This window comes from Chanodichthys erythropterus, chromosome 3 (genome assembly GCF_024489055.1).
Source record: "Chanodichthys erythropterus isolate Z2021 chromosome 3, ASM2448905v1, whole genome shotgun sequence".
In the NCBI taxonomy this organism is placed as follows: Eukaryota; Metazoa; Chordata; class Actinopteri; order Cypriniformes; family Xenocyprididae; genus Chanodichthys; species Chanodichthys erythropterus.
In genome coordinates, this window is record NC_090223.1 from 51,098,035 (window position 1) to 51,119,068 (window position 21,034).

The 21,034-nt window shown below is 41.5% G+C and overlaps 1 protein-coding gene across 1 annotated transcript; it reads left to right on the top strand.

Annotated features, from left to right (window-relative positions):
- The first annotated feature begins 228 nt into the window (after positions 1 to 228).
- On the top strand, positions 229 to 6,751 carry st6galnac2 (ST6 (alpha-N-acetyl-neuraminyl-2,3-beta-galactosyl-1,3)-N-acetylgalactosaminide alpha-2,6-sialyltransferase 2). The gene is made up of 8 exons (XM_067365441.1): positions 229 to 233; positions 434 to 648; positions 741 to 903; positions 3,741 to 3,879; positions 3,997 to 4,100; positions 5,035 to 5,118; positions 5,218 to 5,314; positions 5,451 to 6,751. Exons 1-8 carry the CDS (start codon positions 229 to 231, stop codon positions 5,646 to 5,648), a joined length of 1,005 nt encoding a protein of 334 aa, XP_067221542.1. The 3' UTR covers positions 5,649 to 6,751.
- The last annotated feature ends 14,283 nt before the right edge of the window (positions 6,752 to 21,034 follow it).

A 21,034-nucleotide genomic window follows, 5' to 3' on the forward strand; every position in this document is an offset into this window, starting at 1 on the left:
AAAGGTCATTGATTTTTTTTTTTTTTAAGACAAATCTGAGATGGAATCTTCAACAGATTTCAAAAGTCAACAATGTGGATTTGAACCATGAATTTAAATTCTGCTATTCTTATAAATGTGCTGAAATGAAATGGAACTCTGTATCATATCCCATTAATGTTTGAAGGGTAACTGGAGGTAAGGGTTACCATAATACAGGGATATGTTAAGGTATGCAATGGTATGGAAATGGGGTATGGTATGCCAAAGTGTATTGTATTTTACTGCACTACATTACTACATTTTTATTTTGAGTGATTTGCAGATGAAGACTCATGTCTTTTAGTTTCTGTAAGTTACTGTATTTATTGCTTATACCCTATTTTCTTATATATTCTTTCATTTCCTCTTCCCCTTTTGAAAGAATGACTTTCTGTTATGTTTTGCTCTGCAGGGCTACAGAAGTTAGCTGGATTGTAAACGATACAGCTGAAGAAGAGGTGCCGGCCTGCTCTTTGAGACATATCATAAAGAAGGAAAGCAGTCTGAAAAAACATTTCAACTTCTTAGTGCCTGTTCTGCAGTGGCGTGATTCTTTTATTCATTCACACTGGGAAAAGCTCCAGAATGAACCATTGCCTTACGGCTGGAAGAACCAGTCTTACCATGGTAAATCCTCACTGCAATCGCTTAAAACAGCACAAACAGGGAAATATATAAAAAAAAAAGTAAAAAAACATAAAAGTTTCTTTGTTTTCCAGAAATAGGCAAGACTCTTTCTCTGCTCTCACATCCTGGAAACAGTCATCTGTTTGAGCGGAAAACGCCAGATGCATGTGTGCGTTGTGCCGTGGTGGGTAACGGAGGTATCCTCAGGGGATCCAAGCAGGGGAAAGCCATAGACAGTCACGATTATGTTTTCAGGTTTGTGAGTTCTATAGAAAAGCAAATGAGCTGCCTTCTGATATTCCTCTTAGTTTCTTTCCATTTCATAAACGAACATTTAAGATGAAGTCTATAATCTTTTGATGTTAAAATAATTTCGACCACCCCAGTTTATAGGTGCTCTTAAAAATGAAGGTTCCAAAGGAGTTTTTGCAGGGGTGCCATTCCAAAGAACCTTTCAGTAAAGAGTTCTTAAAAGAACCAATTTTTTCCTTAGTGTGAAGAACATTTTAATAAGCTGAAGAATCATTTTTCATTATAAAGAATCTTTTGTGGAATGGAAAGATTCCATGGATGTTAAAGGTTCTCCATGGAACCACAATGCCAATAAGGAACCTTTATTTTGAAGTAAGCCTTTATACATATAAGGATAAAATAGTACTTTTGGGAAAAATGTTTAAAACCTTATGTACTAGTAAGTAGAGTAAGGGATTTCTGCAATTTACAGTTCCCAGACAGCAACATAGTGTGGCCCAGATACGGTCCACATCTGATACATGTCGATTACATGCGGACCAGATGTGGAACGGAACTGGGCCGAAACTATATTGCTGTCAGGGTTATTTCTAATGCAATTGCATTAAATACTGTTTAGACTATAGAACAATTCTGTAGCTATAAAACAGTAGTCGATTTAACAGCTAAATGTATGTTTTTATTTCTGTTCTTGTGTTTGCTTTGGCTGGGTTTGCATGTTTTTTGATCCTGTGTTTCCTAGGCTTGAGGGTTTGTTTACATGGCTATGATGTTCTAAAAATGGAAAAGTTTTTTTCACAGACAGATGACAACATTGTCAAAACAATCCCCATTCACACGGATATGCAAAAATGACTAAACGCGCTGTATAATTCATGCCAGGCCAGTAGTTAGCGATGTCATGGGGGGACCAGGGATGGTTGTAACACGGGTTAGTTGTAACACTTCCAATTTCTCAAGTTACAAATCATCTGATTCATTTCACACATGCTTGGTTTAGTCCTTATTCCACATGTGAGAAAGTAGAGCGCTCTGCAATGCATCATGTATTATAAGATCATCATGTTTGTTGCGTGATCCATTAAAACATACAATATAGCCTATTTCAAGATATTCTTACTCCACTAGGTCTAAAATATATTGTTCGCTTTAAACATGATGATGACTCATTCCTGGAGGGTCACTGTCCTGCAAAATTTAGATCCAACTTGCCTCAACACACCTGACTGGAAGTTTCTAGTATGCTTAGACCTTGATTAGCTGGTTCAGGTGTGTTTAATTGGGGTTGTTGCTGAACTCTGCAGGATGGTGGCCCTCCTGGAGCAGGATTGGACACCCCTGACCTAAGTGTTGGAAGAGAAAGACAAACCGAGGATGTAAAATGAGCATTTGCTCATTTTACTAATTTTTTTTTTTTTTTTTTTTTACAAATGATACCGTTTTGATACGGTATCGTTTTCAAAAACTTGCACTTTTTTCAAAAGTTTGGGTCTTTATACAAGAAAGTATTTTTAAATTTTAGGATGGGGGTCCCTCACAGGACAATTATCATATTTGGGAATCCAAAAGATTGAAAAGCACCGATCTATCATACAGTAAACCAATTATATTAGAACTAAATATCATGAAATATGATGATATCAAATGTTAGGAAAAAAATTCACTACATGGGATTTTTTTTTACCCCAAATGGCATTTTGGTCACGTTCAAAAGCAGCCCTACTTCATTTCTGACTTTGGTTTCTTTAGATTATCAGTTGGATTAGTACTGGGGTGACCAAACGTCCTGTTTTCCCAAGACATGTCCTGTTTTCACGTCCTGTCCTGGCCGTCCTGGTTGTTTTTTATAAAGTGATGAAAATGTCCTGGTTTTCATTGTTTTTCATTGGGCCATTAAATTGACCGGTGTTAGGAGATTTTCGGTTTCTGAGATGTTTGGTTTCCGAAGGCGGAGCATACATTAATAATGAGTTTCGCAGACATGCGCGATTGCACGTGCAACTGAGAATATTAGTTCACATTGTATCTCAAAACATTAGTGGATTATTCCATAAAGGTAACTATATTCTCAGCGTCGCGGCTGACTTATGCCCAAACTACAGTTGTTTACTTCTAGGTAACAGTTTATAATGTTTTCATTAGTATGCATGATTTGTGCAGTCGCCTGTAACTGAATAACAGATACTTCATGTAACAGCAGAGCAACCTTCAGCCATCGTCTACAGTTCAGCTCGTTGTGCTCTTCTTTTGTACCTTGCGATGTAACAGCTGACAGTCCTACATAAATTTCTTTATAACTTTCATGCTTATTTGTTAAGCAACAAAAAACTGCTGGGAAAGATCAGCTCTACAGCAAAATATAAATGGGCAAACAAGGAGGACGAGGAAGAAGAACAGGATGAAGAGGAAAACAAGGATGAAGAAAACTAAAAATTTTGTTTTTTTAGTTTTTGTAAGTTTGTGAGAGCTATTTATGTTAAATTTTTTTAACAAAAAAATATTTCTATCATTATTTAATTCGTTATTTTTTAAACTTGTCATAATAAAACATGTTGAGTAACCTCTGAGAAGCCTATCTTAATTTGTGTCTTCTTTGGTTATGGATAGCATTTTGTAATATAACAATTTTCTATCCATACAGAGGAGGCATACTTTAAATGTATTGAAATTATAAGGCATCTTTGAGTAAACTTCGAGCATCAAAATCATGAGTATCTCATTGGGCCGAGTGTCCTGGTTTTCGGTAATCAAAATATGGTCACCCTAATTAGTAGCTACCCTATAGATATACTGCTATGATAGCACAATCATGATGCTAATAACAATTCTACTTATTTTAGGGTCAATGGGGCAATAATCAAAGGTTTTGAAGATGATGTTGGGACAAAGACGTCTTTCTACGGCTTCTCCACGAACTCCCTCAAGAACTCTTTGGCTGGTTATTACGAAGACGGCTTCGACAGGGTGCCACATGACCCGGTAATACACCTTCTCGTTTACAATTTAGACATTTTTGTGAATCGAAACATCAGCCTCTGCTGGTTTACTGTTGAATTTCAGTGCTAAATAATGAAGTCTTGGACGTTATTACCACAGGGCATTGGATATATTTTTATACCTGCAGAAACTCGAGACTACACGATGATGGCATCTGCTATCCAGGGTGTATCTGTACCCTCCGGACCTGATAAAGGTGACAGGTGGGTGTAACAATAAGATTTGGTCCGTGACCTATAATTATATATTTTTTATGCAGGAACCTTGCAGCACACAAAATGAGCAGCAGGTGGTGCATTACTCCTACAATTGGAGTTGAGCAGAATTCACAATTTAGGAGCTGGCTCATGTGACCTGGACACCAGTTGATTAAATGTCGTTTTTATAGGCCTATGTAAACATATGTAAAGTAGCTATTATATGTAAAGATGACAAATGCCATGGGTGGGGCAAATTTCATATTATTATTATTATAACAATTGCCTCTCTTTCAGTTCATTAATTTGAGTTGAATTGGCCACTTGCCCAAAGTAGGATGGAATTTAAACTGGAATGACAGGAAGAGGAATGTACTGACCTACAGTTCAACATAGTCACACAACAAAATAATTTCATTAGTCCAACATACAATGCGAAGACATCAGTAATTACAATGTTTAATTATGGCTATTCATTCCCTGATGTTTAAAATACTTTTTTTCCTTTCTGGTCAGACACATTTCACAAATTCATGCCCCAAAATAATAATAATAATAAAAAAAAAAATAATAATAAAAGAAAATGATATATAAAATTTGAATGTACTTTTGTTGTTGAAATGTAAGGTAGGCTAATAGATGGCCAACCTACAGTACATGACATCAATGTACATTCACCCTATATGACGAAAATATATTGTTCATATTTAAAATGGCAATGTGAGTTTTGTATGATAGTACCTATTTCTCTAATGTTTATTCAGGTTTTTATTTGCTTCCTTAATTTTAAACTATTATTTTGCATTCTGTTTGCAACTTTAATTGAATTGCACTGACTTGGAATTCTAAAAGGCATTCTACCACTTCTAGAGTTTGTGATTGATTGTGATTGTTATTTTAACATTTCAAGTTTAACAAGTTTATTTGGTTATTAAAACAGTCCCTCAGACCTTTTTGGATATAATCCTGAAATGCATCAGTTCAAGATGATCCATCCATCCTTCATTCAATATGTGACTCAAAGGTGAAAGTATTGTCCAACGCATTAGTCAACACACATCATTTTGTCACTTTTTTTTCCCTCTCTCGCTCAATGTAATGCCATACTATTTGTGATTAACAGGTTTCTGAAATCCCCACAGCTGGATGAATTCAGAGACCTGTACATGCCCTCTACGGGTGCTCTAATGCTGCTGGCTGCTTTACACACCTGTGACCAGGTCAACACTCCTTCAGCATCTTTTATCCATCTTTTTGAAGTTCTTATTTATGTGATTTTTATTGTTATATTTAACCCAATATCTATTGGTAGATGTGTTGCTAAATAGATGTTGTGCATGCTGGCTTCTTTCTCAGGTCTCTGCTTATGGCTTCATCACAGATAATTATGAAAACTTCTCAGACCATTACTTTGACAAGGTCATGAAGCCTCTGATCTTATATGCCAACCATGACATGATAATGGAGGGACACCTGTGGAAGAAGCTGCACTCTCATAAAGTCTTGTGGCTATATCAGAGAAATGATGACAAGAAAATGATGCCACTTCAGTGAATCTTTGGACATGGGAAAAATATGTTACACAACTACAAAAATGAAATTTCCAAAGAAGTATTTTGCGAAGCAGAGGTGTGAAGTATTTGAGTAAGTGTAATTGGTTACTGTACATAAGAATTTATTTTTTATTTTTTGCCACATTGTGTTCTGCATGACACCTAACTTTTTCTGCAGCAGTTTGTTTCTGCTATAAAGAAGTGCTATTACAATCTAAGAGCATTGAAGGTTGAAGGGAACTTGTCAACAAGGCTACTTGCATTAGCAGGTAGTTTTCTGAATCGCAGGTGTTTGATTTATGAGATGAGTTCATGACTGTAGCCGGTGATGAGGCCAAAACCAGCACATCCAGTGCAAGTAGACTGACTATTTAATTTTACTTAACATTATTTTATTTATCTGTTTTCACAAATTCACATTTACATATAATTAAATAGAGTAAAGATATGCATATTTGGCGTGATGTCCTGGGGGAGGGTTCCGGGGAGTTTTGGCCTGAACCCAGAGTACTCCCCCTGATTGTGGTAAGAATAGATAGAACTAGAAGTGAGGCGATGGAGTCGAGGAGTCATTTTCACTGTAAGGTATCTGTACTTTTACTCAAGTATGGTTTTCAGGTACTCTTTACACCTCTGGTATTTTGGATGAATTTGTTGAACATTTCATATTAATTAAAAAATCCACAGTTGTTTTGTTGCACCCTGCTTCTCCTGCAACATTTAGAGGCAACGCCACTGAGAAAGATGTTTTTAACAAGCCAAATAAATTATTTAAATCAAAAAGTTACTTGGGAAACTGTGTTTGACTCTTTGATACTTAGTAGGTTTTGGTCATAAATAGAAGGAAGAGGTTACTGTGAGAACATAGGCAACTTTAAATTGACCTCTATGATGTGGTGTCCCCCAGGGTTCAATCCTTGGACCTCTCCTTTTCAGTCTGTATAATGTGTAAAATGTGTTTTTAAAATGTAAATATGTATATTGTCACGCCAAATATTTATTAAACAAATCATTCATCATTGGTACTGTATAGCATTCATGTAGATCATGCATGAACTGATAAAAAGTTAAACCAACTCTGCTCAGATTACATATGGTCCTGCTCTATATAGTGTTAAAGTAACACTGAAGCAGGGTTAAAGTTAATATAGATAATTAAGTGATTAATTAAGTTATGATTGAGCATTAGTGATGAACGCCTGCTGTTAACAAGCAGAATCACTGAAGAGAAACACAACTACAAATGACTTCCAGCCACAGTCCTAGATGAAATCAACTGAAGATAAAAGACATTAAATTAAACAACTCCACAAACAGTATATTATCTCATTAACTTTAACTCTGCTTCAGTGTTATTTTAACTCTATGCAGAGAGGGACCATATGTTCTCTGAGCAGAGTTGATTTAACTGGATTTTGCTGTGTAATACTTAGTTAATAGATAAAGAAACAAAATTGCTTTCAAATGAATATGTTTCCAATAAGAAAAAAACATCCTGACATCCATAAGACAACACATGCAGCCCAATGACTGGATCTTGGCAATATACAGTAAATGATTTCTGAATTATTTCTGAAGGATCATATGACACTGAAGAATAAAATGACATTTTAAAATATATTCAAATAGAAACGTTTCTTTTAATTGTAATAATATTTATCAATATTACTGTTTATTTAATTAAATAAATACAGCCACCTTGCAGACTGCTTTTCAAAGACATAAAAAAAAAAAAAAAAAGTATTTATTTCCGAACTTTTGGTCTGCCAAATATGTCACAATAATGGGAACCAAAATCTCTACTTGATTGCACATTATTATGTTTTCAAAATATTCTTTGCTTTGTGCAGTGAATCTGTTCTTGTATCTTACTCTATAAAAAAACTTTAAAGTAAAATAAACTCTCTTTTTTTTTGCTTCAAGGTGCTGGTTTCACCCTGTGTTTTAGCTTGTGATCACTGCGATAGTGACATTAACTGCTTTATTTAAACATGCCCCAGGTGTGCAACATCTGTTTGTGGGATATCCGGAAGGTGATAGCAGCCCCTGATCCTTTGATCACCACTCGCCCTTATCTTTGTGGGAGCAGGTGAAGGGATGCAGAACCGCAAGCCTTGTTCTTCAGTTTTCACCTGGTTCTCCACAGCGCACAGTCTCATTCAGACACTTGGCAAGGCCATATTCACTATCCTGTTCCAGATGACTTCATTTAGGAGGGGACAGGAAGCACTTTGATCTGTGGCTGAAGAAAGAGACTTCTGGATCACAATGTTTGTGTGCATATGCAAGTTTAAGCATATAAATAAGTCCATGGATGGTCTAAAATTTTCAGAAACGTTTATCATAGCATGTCTGAGGTACATTGAACAAATCAAATGTTGAATTCCATTAGTTTTAAGTTGCTGCACAACAACATGCAACAAGTGAATGCATACTTTTAGGGATGAATAAACCCAAAGGAAAGAAAAATCACAACCGAGATCTCTTTAATGTCACAATTTTTTTCTCCTGGAGACAGAGATTAAATGAGGAGGACATGGAGACTTTTGCCTGTGTCTTCTGCTTCTTAAAGGCTTTAGTTCAGACAAAAATGAAAATTCTGTCATCATTTATACACCCTCATGTCGCTCCAAACCTGTACATCTTCAGAACACAAATGAAGATATTTTTCCAGAAATCTGAGTGATTTCTGTACTTCTATTGACAGCTACGTAACTAGCACTTTGACGCTTCAAAAAGTTCATAAACATATAAAACTTATCTATATGAATTGATCGGTTTCTTTATGAACTGAACAGATTGAATTCAGACTTTTATTCACATATAAAGTTATCAATGCACACAGCAGTTACGGTTGTTAATTCATTCTCGTGTGATATGTAGCACATTTGACAACACTAAGAACCAATCAGTTTTATTCTCATGTTACTCAGCACGTTTGAGTTTCAGCAAAAACCAATGAGGTTCATTCTCGTGTGATGCGCAGCACGTTTGAGCTTCAGCAAGAACCATTGAGGTTCATTCTCGTGTGTTACACAGCACGTTTGAGCTTCAGCAAGAACCAATGAGGTTCATTCTCAAGTGTTACGCAGCACGTTTGAGCTTCATCAAGAACCAATGAGGTTCATTCTCATGTGTTACGCAGCACGTTTGAGCTTCAGCAAGAACCAATGAGGTTCATTCTCAAGTGTTACGCAGCACGTTTGAGCTTCATCAAGAACCAGTGAGGTTCATTCTCATGTGTTACGCAGCACGTTTGAGCTTCAGCAAGAACCAATGAGGTTCATTCTCGTGTGTTACGCAGCAAGTTTGAGCGTCATCAAGAACCAATGAGGTTAATTCTTGTGTGTTACGCAGCACATTTGAGCTTCAGCAAGAACCAGTGAGGTTCATTCTCATGTTACGCAGAACGTTTGAGCTTCAGCAAGAACCAATGAAGTTCATTCTCGTGTGTCACGCAGCACGTTTGAGCTTCAGCAAGAACCAATGAGGTTCATTCTCAAGTGTTACGCAGCACGTTTGAGCTTCATCAAGAACCAGTGAGGTTCATTCTCATGTGTTACGCAGCACGTTTGAGCTTCAGCAAGAACCAATGAGGTTCATTCTCGTGTGTCACGCAGCACGTTTGAGCTTCAGCAAGAACCAATGAGGTTCATTCTCGTGTGTCACGCAGCACGTTTGAGCTTCAGCAAGAACCAATGAGGTTCATTCTCGTGTGTTACGCAGCAAGTTTGAGCGTCATCAAGAACCAATGAGGTTCATTCTCAAGTGTTACGCAGCACATTTGAGCTTCAGCAAGAACCAATGAGGTTCATTCTCGTGTGTTACGCAGCACGTTTGAGCTTCAGCAAGAACCAATGAGGTTCATTCTCGTGTGTCACGCAGCACGTTTGAGCTTCAGCAAGAACCAATGAGGTTCATTCTCGTGTGTTACGCAGCAAGTTTGAGCGTCATCAAGAACCAATGAGGTTCATTCTCAAGTGTTACGCAGCACATTTGAGCTTCAGCAAGAACCAATGACGTTCATTCTCGTGTGTTACGTGGCACGTTTGAGCTTCAGCAAGAACCAATGACGTTCATTCTCGTGTGTTACGCGGCACGTTTGAGCTTCATCAAGAACCAATGAGGTTCATTCTCGTGTGTTACGCAGCACATTTGAGCTTCAGCAAGAACCAATGAGGTTCATTCTCGTGTGTTACGCAGCAAGTTTGAGCGTCATCAAGAACCAATGAGGTTAATTCTTGTGTGTTACGCAGCACATTTGAGCTTCAGCAAGAACCAGTGAGGTTCATTCTCATGTTACGCAGAACGTTTGAGCTTCAGCAAGAACCAATGAAGTTCATTCTCGTGTGTCACGCAGCACGTTTGAGCTTCAGCAAGAACCAATGACGTTCATTCTCGTGTGTTACGCAGCACGTTTGAGCTTCAGCAAGAACCAATGAGGTTCATTCTTGTGTGTTACACAGCACGTTTGAGCGTCATCAAGAACCAATGAGGTTCATTCTCGTGTGTTACGCAGCATGTTTGAGCGTCAGCAAGAACCAATGAGGTTCATTCTCGTGTGTTACGCAGCACGTTTGAGTGTCATCAAGAACCAATGAGGTTCATGTTCGTGTGTTAAGCAGCACGTTTGAGCTTCAGCAAGAACCAATGACGTTCATTCTCGTGTGTTACGCAGCACGTTTGAGCTTCAGCAAGAACCAATGAGGTTCATTCTTGTGTGTTACACAGCACGTTTGAGCGTCATCAAGAACCAATGAGGTTCATTCTCGTGTGTTACGCAGCACGTTTGAGCGTCATCAAGAACCAATGAGGTTCATTCTCGTGTGTTACGCAGCACGTTTGAGCGTCAGCAAGAACCAATGAGGTTCATTCTCGTGTGTTACGCAGCACGTTTGAGTGTCATCAAGAACCAATGAGGTTCATGTTCGTGTGTTAAGCAGCACGTTTGAGCTTCAGCAAGAACCAATGAGGTTCATTCTCGTGCGTTACGCAGCACGTTTGAGCTTCATCAAGAACCAATGAGGTTCATTCTCATGTGTTACGCAGCACGTTTGAGCGTCAGCAAGAACCAATGAGGTTCATTCTCGTGTGTTACGCAGCACACTTGAGCTTCAGCAAGAACCAATGAGGTTCATTCTTGTGTGTTACGCAGCACGTTTGAGCGTCATCAAGAACCAATGAGGTTCATTCTCGTGTGTTACGCAGCACGTTTGAGCGTCAGCAAGAACCAATGAGGTTCATTCTCGTGTGTTACGCAGCACACTTGAGCTTCAGCAAGAACCAATGAGGTTCATTCTCTTGTGCGTTACGCAGCACGTTTGAGCTTCCTCAAGAACCAATGAGGTTCATTCTCATGTGTTACGCAGCACGTTTGAGCTTCAGCAAGAACCAATGAGGTTCATTCTCGTGTGTTACGCAGCACGTTTAAGCTTCAGCAAGAACCAGTGAGGTTCATTCTCGTGTCTTACGCAGCACATTTGAGCTTCAGCAAGAACCAATGAGGTTCATTCTCATGTGTTACGCAGCACATTTGAGCTTCAGCAAGAACCAGTGAGGTTCATTCTCATGTGTTACGCAGCACATTTGAGCTTCAGCAAGAACCAGTGAGGTTCATTCTCGTGTGTTATACAGCACGTTTGAGCTTCAGCAAGAACCAGTGAGGTTCATTGTCATGTGTTACGCAGCACGTTTGAGCTTCAGCAAGAACCAATGAGGTTCATTCTCAAGTGTTACGCAGCACATTTGAGCTTCAGCAAGAACCAATGAGGTTCATTCTCGTGTGTTACGCAGCACGTTTGAGCTTCAGCAAGAACCAGTGAGGTTCATTGTCGTGTGTTACGCAGCACGTTTGAGCTTCAGCAAGAACCAATGAGGTTCATTCTCATGTGTTACGCAGCACGTTTGAGCTTCATCAAGAACCAGTGAGGTTCATTCTCATGTGTTACGCAGCACGTTTGAGCTTCAGCAAGAACCAATGAGGTTCATTCTCATGTGTTACGCAGCACGTTTGAGCTTCATCAAGAACCAATGAGGTTCATTCTCATGTGTTACGCAGCACGTTTGAGCTTCCGCAAGAACCAGTGAGGTTCATTCTCCTGTGTTACGCAGCACGTTTGAGCTTCATCAAGAACCAATGAGGTTCATTCTCATGTGTTACGCAGCACGTTTGAGCTTCAGCAAAAACCAATGAGGTTCATTCTCGTGTTACGCAGCACGTTTGAGCATCAGCAAGAACCAATGAGGTTCATTCTCGTGTGTTACGCAGCACACTTGAGCTTCAGCAAGAACGAATGAGGTTCATTCTCGTGTGTTACGCAGCACGTTTGAGCTTCAGCAAGAACCAGTGAGGATCATTCTCATGTTACGCAGCACGTTTGAGCTTCAGCAAGAACCAGTGAGGTTCATTCTCATGTGTTACGCAGCACGTTTGAGCTTCAGCAAGAACCAATGACGTTCATTCTCGTGTGTTACGCAGCACGTTTGAGCGTCAGCAAGAACCAATGAGGTTCTTTCTCGTGTGTTACGCAGCACGTTTGAGCGTCAGCAAGAACCAATGAGGTTCATTCTCGTGTGTTACGCAGCACGTTTGAGCTTCAGCAAGAACCAATGAGGTTCATTCTCATGTGTTACGCAGCACGTTTGAGCTTCCGCAAGAACCAGTGAGGTTCATTCTCAAGTGTTACGCAGCACATTTGAGCTTCAGCAAGAACCAATGAGGTTCATTCTCGTGTGTTACGCAGCACGTTTGAGCTTCAGCAAGAACCAGTGAGGTTCATTGTCGTGTGTTACGCAGCACGTTTGAGCTTCAGCAAGAACCAATGAGGTTCATTCTCATGTGTTACGCAGCACGTTTGAGCTTCATCAAGAACCAGTGAGGTTCATTCTCATGTGTTACGCAGCACGTTTGAGCTTCAGCAAGAACCAATGAGGTTCATTCTCATGTGTTACGCAGCACGTTTGAGCTTCATCAAGAACCAATGAGGTTCATTCTCATGTGTTACGCAGCACGTTTGAGCTTCCGCAAGAACCAGTGAGGTTCATTCTCATGTGTTACGCAGCACGTTTGAGCTTCAGCAAGAACCAATGAGGTTCATTCTCGTGTGATGCGCAGCATGTTTTAGCTTCATCAAGAACCAATGAGGTTCATTCTTGTGTGTTACGCAGCATGTTTTAGCTTCATCAAGAACCAATGAGGTTCATTCTTGTGTGTTACGCAGCACGTTTGAGCTTCTGCAAGAATCAGTGAGGTTCATTCTCATGTGTTACGCAGCACGTTTGAGCTTCAGCAAGAACCAATGAGGTTCATTCTCATGTGTTACGCAGCACGTTTGAGCTTCATCAAGAACCAGTGAGGTTCATTCTCATGTGTTATGCAGCACGTTTGAGCTTCAGCAAGAACCAATGATGTTCATTCTCATGTGTTACGCAGCATGTTTGAGCTTCAGCAAGAACCAATGACGTTCATTCTCGTGTGTTACACAGCACGTTTGAACGTCATCAAGAACCAATGAGGTTCATTCTCGTGTGTTACGCAGCACGTTTGAGTTTCAGCAAGAACCAATGAGGTTCATTCTCGTGTGTTACGCAGCACGTTTGAGCGTCATCAAGAACCAATGAGGTTCATTCTCGTGTTACGCAGCACGTTTGAGCGTCAGAAAGAACCAATGAGGTTCATTCTCGCGTGTTACACAGCACGTTTTAGCTTCAGCAAGAACCAGTGAAGTTCATTGTCATGTGTTACGCAGCACATTTGAGCTTCAGCAAGAACCAATGAGGTTCATTCTCATGTGTTACACAGCACGTTTGAGCTTCAGCAAGAACCAATGAGGTTCATTCTCATGTGTTACGCAGCACATTTGAGCTTCAGCAAGAACCAGTGAGGTTCATTCTCGTGTGTTACACAGCACGTTTGAGCTTCAGCAAGAACCAATGAGGTTCATTCTCATGTGTTACGCAGCACATTTGAGCTTCAGCAAGAACCAATGAGGTTCATTCTTGTGTGTTACGCAGCACGTTTGAGCTTCTGCAAGAATCAGTGAGGTTCATTCTCATGTGTTACGCAGCACGTTTGAGCTTCAGCAAGAACCAATGAGGTTCATTCTCATGTGTTACGCAGCACGTTTGAGCTTCATCAAGAACCAGTGAGGTTCATTCTCATGTGTTATGCAGCACGTTTGAGCTTCAGCAAGAACCAATGATGTTCATTCTCATGTGTTACGCAGCATGTTTGAGCTTCAGCAAGAACCAATGACGTTCATTCTCGTGTGTTACACAGCACGTTTGAACGTCATCAAGAACCAATGAGGTTCATTCTCGTGTGTTACGCAGCACGTTTGAGTTTCAGCAAGAACCAATGAGGTTCATTCTCGTGTGTTACGCAGCACGTTTGAGCGTCATCAAGAACCAATGAGGTTCATTCTCGTGTTACGCAGCACGTTTGAGCGTCAGAAAGAACCAATGAGGTTCATTCTCGCGTGTTACACAGCACGTTTTAGCTTCAGCAAGAACCAGTGAAGTTCATTGTCATGTGTTACGCAGCACATTTGAGCTTCAGCAAGAACCAATGAGGTTCATTCTCATGTGTTACACAGCACGTTTGAGCTTCAGCAAGAACCAATGAGGTTCATTCTCATGTGTTACGCAGCACATTTGAGCTTCAGCAAGAACCAGTGAGGTTCATTCTCGTGTGTTACACAGCACGTTTGAGCTTCAGCAAGAACCAATGAGGTTCATTCTCATGTGTTACGCAGCACATTTGAGCTTCAGCAAGAACCAATGAGGTTCATTCTCGTGTGTTACGCAGCACGTTTGAGCTTCAGCAAGAACCAATGAGGTTCATTCTCATGTGTTACGCAGCACATTTGAGCTTCAGCAAAAACCAATGAGGTTCATTCTCGTGTGTTACGCAGCACGTTTGAGCGTCAGCAAGAACCAATGAGGTTCATTCTCGTGTGTTACGCAGCACACTTGAGCTTCAGCAAGAACGAATGAGGTTCATTCTCGTGTGTTACGCAGCACGTTTGAGCTTCAGCAAGAACCAGTGAGGATCATTCTCATGTTACGCAGAACGTTTGAGCTTCAGCAAGAACCAGTGAGGTTCATTCTCATGTGTTACGCAGCACGTTTGAGCTTCAGCAAGAACCAATGAGGTTCATTCTCGTGTGTTACGCAGCACGTTTGAGCGTCAGCAAGAACCAATGAGGTTCATTCTCGTGTGTTACGCAGCACGTTTGAGCGTCAGCAAGAACCAATGAGGTTCATTCTCGTGTGTTACGCAGCACGTTTGAGCTTCAGCAAGAACCAATGAGGTTCATTCTCATGTGTTACGCAGCACGTTTGAGCTTCCGCAAGAACCAGTGAGGTTCATTCTCATGTGTTACGCAGCACGTTTGAGCTTCCGCAAGAACCAGTGAGGTTCATTCTCATGTGTTACGCAGCATGTTTTAGCTTCATCAAGAACCAATGAGGTTCATTCTCGTGTGTTACGCAGCATGTTTTAGCTTCATCAAGAACCAATGAGGTTCATTCTCGTGTGTTAAGCAGCACGTTTGAGCTTCTGCAAGAACCAATGAGGTTCATTCTCGTGTGTTACGCAGCATGTTTTAGCTTCATCAAGAACCAATGAGGTTCATTCTCGTGTGTTACACAGCACGTTTGAGCTTCCGCAAGAACCAGTGAGGTTCATTATCATGTGTTACGCAGCACGTTTGAGCTTCAGCAAGAACCAATGAGGTTCATTCTCGTGTGATGCACAGCATGTTTTAGCTTCATCAAGAACCAATGAGGTTCATTCTTGTGTGTTACGCAGCACGTTTGAGCTTCAGCAAGAACCAATGAGGTTCATTCTCATGTGTTACGCAGCACGTTTGAGCTTCAGCAAGAACCAGTGAGGTTCATTCTCATGTGTTACGCAGCACGTTTGAGCTTCAGCAAGAACCAATGAGGTTCATTCTCATGTGTTACACAGCACGTTTGAGCTTCAGCAAGAACCAGTGAGGTTCATTCTCGTGTGTTACGCAGCACGTTTGAGCTTCTGCAAGAACCAGTGAGGTTCATTCTCATGTGTTACGCAGAACATTTGAGCTTCAGCAAGAACCAGTGAGGTTCATTCTCATGTGTTACGCAGCACGTTTGAGTTTCAGCAAGAACCAGTGAGGTTCATTCTCGTGTGTTACGCAGCACGTTTGAGCTTCAGCAAGAACCAATGAGGTTCATTCTTGTGTGTTACACAGCACGTTTGAGCTTCAGCAAGAACCAATGAGGTTCATTCTCATGTGTTACGCAGCACGTTTGAGCTTCAGCAAGAACCAGTGAGGTTCATTCTCGTGTGTTACACAGCTCGTTTGAGCTTCATCAAGAACCAGTGAGGTTCATTATCATGTGTTACGCAGCACGTTTGAGCTTCAGCAAGAACCAATGAGGTTCATTCTCGTGTGATGCACAGCATGTTTTAGCTTCATCAAGAACCAATGAGGTTCATTCTTGTGTGTTACGCAGCACGTTTGAGCTTCAGCAAGAACCAATGAGGTTCATTCTCATGTGTTACGCAGCACGTTTGAGCTTCAGCAAGAACCAGTGAGGTTCATTCTCATGTGTTACGCAGCACGTTTGAGCTTCAGCAAGAACCAATGAGGTTCATTCTCATGTGTTACACAGCACGTTTGAGCTTCAGCAAGAACCAGTGAGGTTCATTCTCGTGTGTTACGCAGCACGTTTGAGCTTCTGCAAGAACCAGTGAGGTTCATTCTCATGTGTTACGCAGCACGTTTGAGCTTCAGCAAGAACCAATGAGGTTCATTCTCATGTGTTACGCAGCACGTTTGAGCTTCAGCAAGAACCAATGAGGTTCATTCTCGTGCGTTACGCAGCACGTTTGAGCTTCATCAAGAACCAATGAGGTTCATTCTCATGCGTTACGCAGCACGTTTGAGCTTCCGCAAGAACCAGTGAGGTTCATTCTCCTGTGTTACGCAGCACGTTTGAGCTTCATCAAGAACCAATGAGGTTCATTCTCATGTGTTACGCAGCACGTTTGAGCTTCAGCAAGAACCAATGAGGTTCATTCTCGTGTGATGCGCAGCATGTTTTAGCTTCATTTCACGAGTTCACACTTACAAATAGGTCAGGTAAATAAATTGGTAAACGTATTTGGCGTGCTGTCCGGGGAGAGGGCTCCGAGCTCGGTAATCGGCCCGAACACAGAGTACCCCCCACCCCTTTTTGATTATATGAAGTAACCCAGAGAGTGTGAGGAGACGGGGTGGTGGAGGGATTCTGGAAACTGTCGAGGATCCTTGGGTGAGTTTTGACTGTGATTATATACAGGCCTGAACTCATGCTGATTGGGTAGATACGTTGATTACGGATTGTTGACAGCTGGTTGAGATGACGTAATCATTAAGATGACGTAATGATTGGGTAGGTTATTTGACTTGTTCCTCCTGAACTACGTTAATGAAACATAATCAAGAACCAATGAGGTTCATTCTTGTGTGTTACGCAGCATGTTTTAGTTTCATCAAGAACCAATGAGGTTCATTCTTGTGTGTTACGCAGCACGTTTGAGCTTCTGCAAGAATCAGTGAGGTTCATTCTCATGTGTTACGCAGCACGTTTGAGCTTCAGCAAGAACCAATGAGGTTCATTCTCATGTGTTACGCAGCACGTTTGAGCTTCATCAAGAACCAGTGAGGTTCATTCTCATGTGTTATGCAGCACGTTTGAGCTTCAGCAAGAACCAATGATGTTCATTCTCATGTGTTACGCAGCATGTTTGAGCTTCAGCAAGAACCAATGACGTTCATTCTCGTGTGTTACACAGCACGTTTGAACGTCATCAAGAACCAATGAGGTTCATTCTCGTGTGTTACGCAGCACGTTTGAGTTTCAGCAAGAACCAATGAGGTTCATTCTCGTGTGTTACGCAGCACGTTTGAGCGTCATCAAGAACCAATGAGGTTCATTCTCGTGTTACGCAGCACGTTTGAGCGTCAGAAAGAACCAATGAGGTTCATTCTCGCGTGTTACACAGCACGTTTTAGCTTCAGCAAGAACCAGTGAAGTTCATTGTCATGTGTTACGCAGCACATTTGAGCTTCAGCAAGAACCAATGAGGTTCATTCTCATGTGTTACACAGCACGTTTGAGCTTCAGCAAGAACCAATGAGGTTCATTCTCATGTGTTACGCAGCACATTTGAGCTTCAGCAAGAACCAGTGAGGTTCATTCTCGTATGTTACACAGCACGTTTGAGCTTCAGCAAGAACCAATGAGGTTCATTCTCATGTGTTACGCAGCACATTTGAGCTTCAGCAAGAACCAATGAGGTTCATTCTTGTGTGTTACGCAGCACGTTTGAGCTTCTGCAAGAATCAGTGAGGTTCATTCTCATGTGTTACGCAGCACGTTTGAGCTTCAGCAAGAACCAATGAGGTTCATTCTCATGTGTTACGCAGCACGTTTGAGCTTCATCAAGAACCAGTGAGGTTCATTCTCATGTGTTATGCAGCACGTTTGAGCTTCAGCAAGAACCAATGATGTTCATTCTCATGTGTTACGCAGCATGTTTGAGCTTCAGCAAGAACCAATGACGTTCATTCTCGTGTGTTACACAGCACGTTTGAACGTCATCAAGAACCAATGAGGTTCATTCTCGTGTGTTACGCAGCACGTTTGAGTTTCAGCAAGAACCAATGAGGTTCATTCTCGTGTGTTACGCAGCACGTTTGAGCGTCATCAAGAACCAATGAGGTTCATTCTCGTGTTACGCAGCACGTTTGAGCGTCAGAAAGAACCAATGAGGTTCATTCTCGCGTGTTACACAGCACGTTTTAGCTTCAGCAAGAACCAGTGAAGTTCATTGTCATGTGTTACGCAGCACATTTGAGCTTCAGCAAGAACCAATGAGGTTCATTCTCATGTGTTACACAGCACGTTTGAGCTTCAGCAAGAACCAATGAGGTTCATTCTCATGTGTTACGCAGCACATTTGAGCTTCAGCAAGAACCAGTGAGGTTCATTCTCGTGTGTTACACAGCACGTTTGAGCTTCAGCAAGAACCAATGAGGTTCATTCTCATGTGTTACGCAGCACATTTGAGCTTCAGCAAGAACCAATGAGGTTCATTCTCGTGTGTTACGCAGCACGTTTGAGCTTCAGCAAGAACCAATGAGGTTCATTCTCATGTGTTACGCAGCACATTTGAGCTTCAGCAAAAACCAATGAGGTTCATTCTCGTGTGTTACGCAGCACGTTTGAGCGTCAGCAAGAACCAATGAGGTTCATTCTCGTGTGTTACGCAGCACACTTGAGCTTCAGCAAGAACGAATGAGGTTCATTCTCGTGTGTTACGCAGCACGTTTGAGCTTCAGCAAGAACCAGTGAGGATCATTCTCATGTTACGCAGAACGTTTGAGCTTCAGCAAGAACCAGTGAGGTTCATTCTCATGTGTTACGCAGCACGTTTGAGCTTCAGCAAGAACCAATGAGGTTCATTCTCGTGTGTTACGCAGCACGTTTGAGCGTCAGCAAGAACCAATGAGGTTCATTCTCGTGTGTTACGCAGCACGTTTGAGCGTCAGCAAGAACCAATGAGGTTCATTCTCGTGTGTTACGCAGCACGTTTGAGCTTCAGCAAGAACCAATGAGGTTCATTCTCATGTGTTACGCAGCACGTTTGAGCTTCCGCAAGAACCAGTGAGGTTCATTCTCATGTGTTACACAGCACGTTTGAGCTTCCGCAAGAACCAGTGAGGTTCATTCTCATGTGTTACGCAGCATGTTTTAGCTTCATCAAGAACCAATGAGGTTCATTCTCGTGTGTTACGCAGCATGTTTTAGCTTCATCAAGAACCAATGAGGTTCATTCTCGTGTGTTAAGCAGCACGTTTGAGCTTCTGCAAGAACCAATGAGGTTCATTCTCGTGTGTTACGCAGCATGTTTTAGCTTCATCAAGAACCAATGAGGTTCATTCTCGTGTGTTACACAGCACGTTTGAGCTTCCGCAAGAACCAGTGAGGTTCATTATCATGTGTTACGCAGCACGTTTGAGCTTCAGCAAGAACCAATGAGGTTCATTCTCGTGTGATGCACAGCATGTTTTAGCTTCATCAAGAACCAATGAGGTTCATTCTCATGTGTTACGCAGCACGTTTGAGCTTCAGCAAGAACCAATGAGGTTCATTCTCATGTGTTACGCAGCACGTTTGAGCTTCAGCAAGAACCAGTGAGGTTCATTCTCATGTGTTACGCAGCACGTTTGAGCTTCAGCAAGAACCAATGAGGTTCATTCTCATGTGTTACACAGCACGTTTGAGCTTCAGCAAGAACCAGTGAGGTTCATTCTCGTGTGTTACGCAGCACGTTTGAGCTTCTGCAAGAACCAGTGAGGTTCATTCTCATGTGTTACGCAGCACGTTTGAGCTTCAGCAAGAACCAATGAGGTTCATTCTCATGTGTTACGCAGCACGTTTGAGCTTCAGCAAGAACCAATGAGGTTCATTCTCGTGTGTTACGCAGCACGTTTGACTTCAGCAAGAACCACTGCGGTTCATTCTCATGCGTTACGCAGCACGTTTGAGCGTCAGCAAGAACCAATGAGGTTCATTCTCGTGTGTTACGCAGCACGTTTGAGCTTCATCAAGAACCAATGAGGTTCATTCTCATGTGTTACGCAGCACGTTTGAGCTTCAGCAATAACCAATGAGGTTCATAATCATGTGTTACGCAGCACGTTTGAGCTTCAGCAAGAACCAATGAGGTTCATTCTCATTTGAGCTGTTTCAGTGTTACGCAGCACGTTTGAGCTTCAGCAAGAACCAATGAGGTTCATTCTCATGTGCGCATGCAGCACGTTTGATTTTCAGACGCAGCACGTTTGAGCTTCAGCAAGAACCAATGAGGTTCAGATGCATTTGAGCTTCAGCAAGAACCAATAAGGTTCATTCTCATGTGTTACGCGGCACGTTTGAGCTTCAGCAAGAACCAATGTTCATTCGTGTGTTACACAGCTCGTTTGAGCATGAAGTTCCTTCTCATGTGTTACACAGCTCGTTTGAGCTTCATCAAGAACCAATGAGGTTCATTCTTATGTGTTACGCGGCACGTTTGAGCTTCAGCAAGAACCAATGAAGTTCATTCTCGTGTGTTACACAGCTCGTTTGAGCTTCATCAACAACCAATGAAGTTCCTTCTCATGTGTTACACAGCTCGTTTGAGCTTCATCAAGAACCAATGAGGTTCATTCTTATGTGTTACGCGGCACGTTTGAGCTTCAGCAAGAACCAATGAAGTTCATTCTCGTGTGTTACGCAGCACGTTTGAGCTTCAGCAAGAACCAATGAGGTCCCTTCTCGTGTGTTACGCAGCATGTTTTAGCTTCATCA